We start from the raw sequence: 10,762 nt of genomic DNA on the forward strand, positions 1-10,762 counted from the left end.
AGTTACATCTTTAACAGAACTTCATTAACTTCAAATACATCTTAACTGAATTGAATTAATTAACAATAAAGTCAAAATATATATTACAAAATGGCTGTTGAACTCAGCTAGATTAACATATTTAATATGCCTAACATAAGTAAGAAGAAAAGAGTTACATAGTTTGTTTTTTGTTATAAGGAGAACATGAAACTGAACAAACGGGTCTCAATATACATGACATTGTTTTGTCTCCAATTTGTTCTTTAAAGTAAAATTAGTTTGAAAACAAAAAACTGTTTTAATGAAAAAATCTTCATTTTTAGTAAATTTAAGAAGGTAATCAGTTACAGTGCTAAGGGAAAGGGAACACAAACTTTATGACACTTTTTGAGTGTTTATCAGATCATAAAGACTCATTTTTACTTCCTTGTATGAAGTAAAGGAAGTATTGTGATTTCAACAGAAATATCCATTTTGACCATCTCTGAATCCATCTTGACTAGTTTAGGCACGTCTGTACGTACATATGTGTGTATGTACATATGTATCTTGCATAACTCAAAAACAATTAGCCGTAGGATGTTAAAATTTTGGATTTAGGACTGTTATAACATCTAGTTGTGCACCTCCTCTTTTGATTGTAATTAACTGAACCAAAAGTGCCTAAAAAACATCAAAATCCCCAAAAAATTAGATTTTTAATATTTTCATAACTGCAGTAATAGCCCTCATTGAGAGCTTTTCAATGATATATCATAAGTGGTACTTATTTTCATTGGTTCCAGAGTTAAAGCCAAATGAAATTTTACTTAACGAAATATTTGGATCTAAGAAGGGTAAGGCACATCAGTTTGAATCCGACTTCATCACCCTTTTTTTTTTAAATGTAATTGATTTATTAACCCTCCATCGGTCGCTTAAAATTTGAACCGCCGACTCGCTCAGCGGAGGTTTCATCCGGGTTACGCAATAATGTATAAAATGTAAAGAAAATGTTTATTTTTATAATCAAACTTTTATAAAAATCCAGATATATGTTTAACACAAATAGTATAATATAAAAAAAGGTTTTTTATATTATAAAATGTATATATTATTTAGTTATTGTGAAAAATTATGTTTAGAATTATTATACAAAATAAACATATTTTATACAAAAATATGTAAAACCTATGTATGAAAATAGTATAAGAAATCTTATTTATTACAAATACAAGTGTAAAATATGTTTTAAAACATTTATTCAAAAATAATAATTATCAGGAAATACAAAATTTGTAATTGTAAATGTTGCTAAAAGTTGAAATATGCTTGATATGAAAAAAACATAAAGGCGTACATTCAAGAACATTGCTTACACATGGAAATATCATTGTGGAAAAACTACAGATAAAATATATTGTAAAAGGAAAATAATTAAAGACATGTATAAAGCCAGCCATCAATTAATTGTTTTGATTGTCATTCATGGCTAGGTTGGCCAAAAGCAAAGCCTTACAAAGGCTTAGACAGATGAATCACTATCTACTGGTATTTCTTCATCTTCATCACTGGAATTAGCACACTTGGTACACTGTACTGCAGAATGCTCTCGGCATATGAAAACTTTACACTGAACACACCTTGTCTTTGACAGCTGATTTTTCTTATAGCTGCAAAGGAAGCATCGCCCCGAAGTGACTACATCTGGTGGTGGTTCACGTTGTTGATCTACTTGTTTGCTGATACCCAGAATCTCACACATCCTTAAGTATATTTCTGTAAGAAATTCTCTGTTCACCGTAATCTTTGCACAAGGCGAAAGCTAGCCCTTGAATAAACTTTCTTCTAAAGATAGTCTGGTTTACATTCTTTTTCAGATTGATGTAACAGTTCAAACATCCAACACCGAGAAGGATGTAAAACAGCCTCATCGACCATCGATTACAGACTCTGGCAGTTAAATAGCTTTCCTTATATTTGTCGACTGTGTCCACTTCTCCTTTGCTTGAATTGTAGAACAAATTAATTTCTGGCTTTCCATAAGAGCGAGTATTTCCATAAGTTCTCAGTTGTGTCTACAGTATCGGTGTTATGCATTGATAACAGCAGGATTACATCTTTGTTCTTTGCTTTAAATGAAACCATTGTGTAGTCTTTCTTAAAAGTAAAACATGAACTTCCTACAGGACATTGTTTGGTATCGATGAAAATAATTGGTATTTCACGTTTGTTTTTCCTTACTGTTCCAACGAGTGTCAAGCGATGATCTTTCAAAAGTTCTTCACAAAGAGGTATGGATGTGAAAAAGTTGTCAACAGCCACATTTCTACCTGAACCAGAAACCGGTTCAGTCATTCTCTGAACAACTTCTTTGCCTAAGTTATCTACAACAAAAGGTCCTTCAGGTTGTTTGCCTACATATACCTCTAAATTGGCGGTATAAAATGTTTTTGCACAAGCCATTGCATAAACTTTGATGCCGTACTTGGCGGGCTTGTTTCTCATATACTGCCTGAAAGAGCATCGACTGCGGAACGATTCCAGCATTTCATAGACAGTTACAAATTCACTTACAATGAAATGTTTCTTACATAACTCGACAAAGTCATCAATCAAATCTCTAATAGGAGCCAATTTATCGATTGACTTTCTATCTTCTCGCATCGTAATGTCGTCAAACCTGATACATCTCAATAAAAATTTGAATAGGCTTAGTAACATGACTTATCTGAAAAATTCTACACCAGTCCCATCAGTGGCCCATAGGTCTTCTAGAATTAGATTCCTGCTACGCATTGCCCCTGCTATATACAGGATACCAATAACAGCTCTTATCTCAATTGCATTAGTTGTTTTGCAGTCTCGTTTTCTAGTAAACTTTTGTTTGTTTGCGTTTATATAAATATTTGTGTAGCCCGTTATGTCTTTGATTGTTTCATCAGGGGAAAAAAGGTTCCATGCCTCAACAGGAGACTTGGCTTCTTTTGCACTTTGGGCAACACATCCCATCCTCATCTGCAAAATATTTCTATTGGGCGTTTGAGCCTGCACACTTTGATTTGGGTGCAAGTCCCAGAGCATTTTCCTACTTCTGCTCATGTAAGCTGCTTTACCGTTTTGCCTAGTTACAATAATTGCAGATTGCTGTTCTTTTAATGGAATACATTCTATGTCATCAAAATCATCTTCATATGTAATACCGTTATTGATATTGACAAAGTCTTCTTGCTCACCTGGTAATTCATGTACTCCTTCATTTACCTCTTTGTTTTCATCACCGGAGTCCAAAGCCGTATCTTCTACATGTTCTTCAGGAAATAATTCACGAGTAAAACTCCCAGTGGGCCTAGATACAATTGCAAAATGTTCCTCTCTTTCTACGCTAGCTAACAGTCTGGCGAGTCTTTCTTCCTCTTTTTCCATTTTCAAAAACAAAAACTAACAAAAATTCACTACATAACTTGAAAATATAAGTGACCTAAAAAAAAACTCTTGCACACCGAGGTTTCATCCAAGTTTGCAAAACACAAATAGATGCTTGCGGAAGTTTCATCCACGTTTCCAAAACACAAGCAGACGCTTGCGGAGGTTTCATCCAGCCTTCTACTACTTCACTTGTGACACTGACCTTGAACGAGGATTGGGAGTGGAGGGGCCTGTCAGCTGTTCCTGGAAAGAGAGTTGACAATGTTACTAATGGACAGTGCTGCCAACCCCAAACAACCATTTACCCAAACAAAACCAATTTTATCTGGATGAAACCTCCGCTTAGCGACCGATGGAGGGTTAATAACCCTGATAGACAAAAAAAAAATTAATGTTTCTTCTCTAACTGTGATACCATTTCTTGAATTTTTTTTTGCGTACATTACAGATCTGTAAATACAATTTTTCTATCACCCTTAGTTTTAAATAAATTACATTTCAAAAAAAAAAATTTAATTTGTAAAAATCTGTAAAGTTAAATCTGTAAAATTTATAATTTTGCATGACCATACCTGTGTTAGAATGATGCTTTTCTTTTATAAACAGTCTCAGGCACATTCCAAATTTGTATCCAACAGTAATAGGCTAGCATGTTAGTATTCCATTTCCCTTTATAGCGGCTTTCCATCACCGAAATGTCTTGGTGGAAACATTCGCCATGTCCGTCACTTACATTTGTGAGGTTGTCCAGAAAAAATCTAGATGTGAGTGGAAGAAATGTATTTTCAAAGACATATTACTTCCCACAGCTCTGTAAGAAGTAAGAAGTTGATTAACAATATTGTGGTAATTGTCAGATTATTGTTTGCCGAGAAAATTTTTGCATACGTCTTTAAATGAAGCCCAAGTTCCACTTCTACATTATTTAACATTGAGTTAAATACATCATCTTTGACCAACTTTCTTATTTGAAAACCAACAAATATTCCTTCTTTAATTTTTCCTTCACTTACATTCAGAAATTTCTGCCTGTTGTATAAAATTCCAGAACTATCCTTCTTCATTGCTTTTACAAAATTTTTCATTAGGTCTAGCTTGATATGTAGAGGGGGTAAAAATATTTTTTTGGGTTCAGCTAAGGGCTCATGAATAATATTTTTCCCATTTAGACTTAAGTTGTCTTGTTTCTTCCACTCTTTATTAACATAATGTTTATCCCTAGCTCGGCTGTCCCATTTGCAAAGAAAACACATGTACTCAGTAAGCATAACTACATGCCTACCAAAATAGCTATAACTTTCAAATCACCACATATGTTCCAGCTATGTTTTTTATAATTTATTTTTTTCAAGAACATCTTTCATTAAATCTTATGTCTCTTTCAAATTAATACCATTAGTGATTGGTGTCAAAGGATTTTTGTTACCGTTGTGTTGTAGAACCATTTTTAAGTTATATTTGGATGAATCTATGGAAAGGTGCCAGCCCTCAGGTTTATGAACTTGTCCTAGGTTATTAACCACTGATTTAAAAAAAATTACAATAAATTATAATTCAGTAATAACATTAAAAAAAAAGAATATGAAAAAATATCAGAAGTTATTAATGAAATAAAATTATCTGTACTTACCATTTAAAAAAAAAAAATGTGTATATGTAATTTAATAGGCGTACAAGAAAGTTATGTGGTGTTCACATCAGATTTTTTTTTAAAGAACTGTTAGAATATGACTGACTGCATTTCAATTTTCATTAATTGAGGAGGATAAATCTCCTGGGAAGACAAAGAGGTTTTGGTCTCTACGTTGCCATGATTACTCCAGGTGCTTCACAGTATAAAAAATGTATTAATTGAGAGGAGGTTTGGAGGCTAGAGTGCTTAGGAGATAAGGAGACCTGAACTTTATTGATACCACTAGGTTTTAATTACTCCTGTAACATACAAGGTATTAAAAAAATAATTATCCAAGTAGTGTATGTATTGTTTCTGTTTTTATTAATTGAGGGCTAGAAGGATTGTCTATGGAAGCACAAGGAGTCTTAAAAATTAATAAATACTATAGTAATTTTACTTTTCCTTTAACACAAAATGTATTTACAAAAGAACAATTTAAATATACCATATTTAATTTTCAAAGATTAACAGGTCAAGGAGCTAGAGTGTAGGAAACATAGGATCTTAACCACATACTTACTAGGTTTTTAGGCATGTATTGTCTGAAGGGGCAACAGCCTTGAAAAAACCAGAAGTATTTCATCTAGAGTATTCACTTGTCATGTAACTTCTTTACAGTTTTCAGTAAATTTTTCAAACATTTCTCAAATGGAGCGAATTTGTTAAACCCCCTCTCCTTTCTTGTCTGCTGGCAAAGTTGTTGAAACGCATATGCTGAAGAATAGAAAGTGGATTTCTGACATTGTAAGCCAAAACCTTTCTACACCAGTGCCATTTTTATTCCATAGTTCTTTTGAGTTGAGTCTGTTATTTTTTAGACATCCTGCTAAATAAATCAAACCAATAATAGCCTTAATTTCAGTTAAATTTGTAAAAAAAGGCTCCAAAAATCAAAGGAGGTTTGAGTATTTTTTCCATAGGCCTTTACTCCTGGTAAGTGAATGACTGACTATATTTGATTGTCAAGTTCTTACCATTCTTTTTGTAGGACAGTGGATTTTCTAAATCTACTTATCTTTCCCAACATAGGAAGGAACTCTTATATTTATGTGAGCAAGGTCTTCTTCTTCTTCATTTCCTTCTCCTTCTTGTTCAGTGGCTGTACCTTCACTGAACTCTTCCATAAAATCTTCATCACTATCTGATTCAAAACTGTAAATCTTCGTCACTTAACTCTTCCTCTAAGAGCAATCTAAATTGTTCTCGGTCTGCCTCACTCCCCATTTTCATTTAATTTTAATCGTAAATAGTCAATTACACACCAAACATAATCGTAAATAAAAACACACCAACAACACAATAATAACTCAAGCAATAGAAAAATAATAATAAATAAACAGTTTTTATTTAACTCACAGGAGTGGTGGCGCCTAGTTTAGTAGATCCGAATAACTATTATTTCGAGAAACAAACAAGATGTACCCACAACAAAGAACAGATGTTGACTGAAAGGCAAAAGGAACAGCTACACAGAAAAACAGAACTCTACTACTCACCCACCCTCTAGAGACAACAAAAACAGTGGCATCGGGTCTGTGAGACTTGGCGCCACTACTCCAGTGTTACTTGGGAAAGAAGAGAAAATTACAAGGCACAAATCTGGTCAATATGGAAGGTGTGGAAAGGTTAAAATTTCACTTCACAAGAGCCACACTGTGTATGCTCAAACATTATCATGTTGCAGAATTATTGCCTCTATGGATTGTTGAATACAACATACATCCACATTTCCTAAGGTGTTTTAACATCTCTATGAACTACACAGAATTTATAGTCAACCCATCTTCCAGGTAGTCTATCACAAATACGTGTTTGGAATCCCATAATACTTTTAAGATTCAAGAGAATTTTTTTTGCAAATCCTTGTTTGCCATTTTCCTTCTAGGTTTACTTTAAAACTTTCATCTCCCATCATAGTATTGAAAAGGAAGTCAATTTCTTTGTCACTGCATTCATTTCATTATTGTTTTTTTCTGTGAATTTGTTTAGCACCCACTGTGAACAAATTTTACTGTAGCTCAGTTGTGCAGTTTGTATCCTATTCATTGTTTTGTTCTATTTGGGTAGTGATGCAACAGTCATTTTGAATTGATTCATAGCAGTTCATGAGATTACCTCAGATAAAATTTACATGTATGTTTTATATCCTATCCATTACCTATATTGTGTAGGATGGGACATTACCTATATCTGTATGCAAAAGATGTGGGATTCCCTGTATATTGACCTTACGGCTTCAGAATGAAATTTCTGATTTTATTTTAATTTAGTATTCATTTTTGTTTTTTGTCAAAAATATGTCCTATAAATCATGTCACTTATACTGACCAATAATTTTTGAAATTTATAATCCTTGAAAATAAAAATTAATTATCAGAAACGCATACTGTATTTGTTGTTTTTTTATGATAATTCTAGTGTTAGCCATAAATTGTTAATAGTTGTTGCATTTTAAATCGTCCTGAGAATCATAACTCTCTGATTGCTTAGAAATTGAATATTTCTTCTGATTGAATAATGCTTTTAAACTAATGTATAAATTTATCTAAGAAACTGATTAGTTATGTAGAAAAAAGCTAATTAATTTCAGTTGAGTTAGGGATGGGGTAACATCATATGAAGGTATTTGCTATATATTAATTACCTTTTCCAAATAAATATTAAAAATTGTGAAAACTAAAAGGTACTTGAAATGAATAAAACAATTTCAAATATAATTCCTTGTATTTTCTGCAGATATGCTGTCCAGTTATTAACTCCAGCTTCATTGACTGCTAGAGTAAATGGAAGGAACATTATAACAAAAGAAGATGTCCAGGAAGTTGGAGAACTTTTCCTTGATGCTAAGTCATCAGCTAGAATTCTGAGCCAGCATAAAGATAAATATATGTTATAATTTCTTGTCGCTCTTATATTTTCTGTACAAAAATTATCATAATTTTCATTTCCTGAAAAGTGTCCTAAACACTTTCATATATTTCAGTTGATATATGCAGTTGTAAATTTTGTAGTATATGAGAAGTGTTTATTAAGATGGCGTTACACAAACAGAATGTTACATTTTCAAGTGCTATTACAGAAATATAGAACATGAGAGTTGTAATAAAATATTTTTTCTATGTATCTTTTTTTTGTAAGTTGTATCATTTAATTATATAATTTTTAATTTACATTCATATTACTCAGCTAGGTAATATGAATTCATATCTACCTATTGATATAATCAGAGATAAAAGTAGTTTAGTTACAAAATTTATGTTTTTATTAATGAATTTTAGTTATTGTATTGAATTGTATTTCCATTAATAACATGTACATATATATTAATACTTATCTTAAATATTATTACTGTCAACTATGGGACACTGCTGAATTATGATTAACAAAAATTAATGTTTGTTTTAACTATAAATTTAATAATAATTAAGATCAGTACGCAAATATAAATTAAACACCTTGAGAGAGTTATAACAATATAACTCTTATTAAAAGTGCTTATTTCCCGGTTACATTATCAGCTTTGTTAGAAAAATTGCAATAATAATTGTAATGAATATAATATTATATGTTTCTATTCTTATTTCTTTATTATTGATCATTGATTTTTTTTTTATATAAAAATTTGAAATAAACCCCTAATGGAATATTCTTTTACTTATTTAGCTTATTGAACTACCTCAATTATGCTTTAAAGTGGATACTTAACCTTTTACTGGTTTCTTTTTTTACAGAAATGTATATCGTCTTGTTCTTTTTTGTTTAATGAATATATTTTGACATTGTAAAAAAATTGTATTAAATACAGTTATTGTATATTATAAACCATAATATGATATTCATAATGATCCAATATGTAATTTAAAAACAATTCGTTTGCATGCAGATTGTATTTTATTACATGCACAAATACGAGCTTGCGCGCGCGCGCATATACATTTGCAGTATTTACAGAATCGGAATATTCCATCAAAGAGTGGTAAGAAGTTAATAAAATAGAAATAAAATGAGAAAACAGTCTATTCCCTAATTTTTATGATTATAAATTCTAGTGGCAATTCTGACTAGATACCCTCTCGCATAGTGTTACTTTTAACTGGATTAAAACTTTGGTCATTGAGTTTAAGTAGAACTCTGTCTTTTACCAAGTTCTCGCGGTTAGATACATAATTTCAGTTTATTAAAATTTTAATGGGTTTTGAATGACGTTTTAACTAAAATTTCTAAAGTTCCTGCAGGTCCAAGATGAATTCTCAACCTTCTTATGTGGGAGTAAATAATTCATATGAATATTAAAATTGCTCTTGAAACCATAAGTATTAAATTATAAATGTAGTGTTAAATATTGTTATCAAACGTACATACCATAGATTGTATTAAATACAGTTTATTATTTATTATAAACCACAATATGATATTCATAATTTCAGTTTATTCAGATTACTGTTTAATAATTTCAAAAAGTTCCTATTTTTGGAGTTGATAAATTACTTCAACAGCACCTGCTGCATTCTCTTAAAAAAATTGTATTCATCTGCAAAATATTTTTTTTCCTTAAAAACTATTCATCAGATTTTTATGAAACGTAGTAAAATTTCATTAATTTAGTTTAAAACAAATTTTAGGAATTTTTTCTTAATGCAGATGAATATTATGTTACGTATGGATTTTTCAGTATAAGTTTTTAGGGAAAATCTATATTATTAAGATATATTGTAGTTATTAAGAAATATTGTAATTAAAAATTATGTTAATGAATATGTGAAAGAAAAGTTTACTAATCATGTGAATGTGTTTATTCTACCTAATAATATTGTACTACAATTTAAGAAAACTAATGAACAGATTTTGCTCAAATTGAAAATAAATGATTCTAACCTGACTAGTTGTGGATTAGAGATTGAAATTAAGAAAAACCTGTTTGTACTGAAAGAGAAGATAACCATTCCTGAATGGCTGTTTTGATATCATCATGGCATTGATCATCAAGGTACTGCTCAAGGTCTCAAATATGTCTTTGCATGTATTGTGTACTCCAAGCAGAAAAATTAACAAGCTATTGGGGTAGCCCCTGCCTACCCCAATACATAATGCATATGATTTTCTGTACTGATATTGTATGCTTGAACTTCATTTTTATGGGAGTTGTTGAGTGTCTCCATCCCTTGGACCGTTGTTTGGATTCTGGTGTAATGTGAGGCACCCATGTCTCATCACCCATAACAATTCGACTTAAAAGCAGATCTTCTTCATTGCTTATCTGGTGAAAAAATCCAAAGCACTAACTAAATCTTTGTTTTTGCATAATTCAGTCAGCATTTTTGGTACCCAGCTTGAGCACAATTTCCAATAATTTAAGTGTAAAGACAATTCATAGAGAACACCTCATGAACTTAAAGGTAATTCATTACATAGTGATGAAATCGTAACAGTCTTTACTCATGGACTTTTCAATTAACTCTCTGCACCTGGTCATCAGTAATGACAAGTGGTCACCTACTCTGTGCCACCACATCTGTACACCCTTTAAATGTTCTAACCCATTTTATCACCATTCCACTTGACAGTGTTATCCCTATACACTTCACAATTTTGTTGATTAATTTTGGCTGCTTTTTCACCTTTTGCATTTAAGAAACAAATTACAGCACATATTTCACAATCGGCAGCACTTTCTTTAGTCATAGACATTTTAAACAC

At 31.4% G+C, this 10,762-nt stretch overlaps 1 protein-coding gene across 1 annotated transcript in view; it reads left to right on the plus strand.

Annotated features, from left to right (window-relative positions):
- pont (RuvB-like helicase pontin) overlaps positions 1-9,846 on the plus strand; it is a 45,341-nt gene extending 35,495 nt beyond the window's left edge. The window contains exon 8 of the mRNA XM_075358763.1: positions 7,802-9,846. Coding sequence (XP_075214878.1) covers positions 7,802-7,961 — 160 coding nt within the window. The 3' untranslated portion in view covers positions 7,962-9,846. The remainder of the gene's footprint in view (positions 1-7,801) is intronic.
- Positions 9,847-10,762: the final 916 nt, after the last annotated feature.

This window comes from Lycorma delicatula, chromosome 1 (genome assembly GCF_047948215.1).
Source record: "Lycorma delicatula isolate Av1 chromosome 1, ASM4794821v1, whole genome shotgun sequence".
Lineage (NCBI taxonomy): Eukaryota > Metazoa > Arthropoda > Insecta > Hemiptera > Fulgoridae > Lycorma > Lycorma delicatula.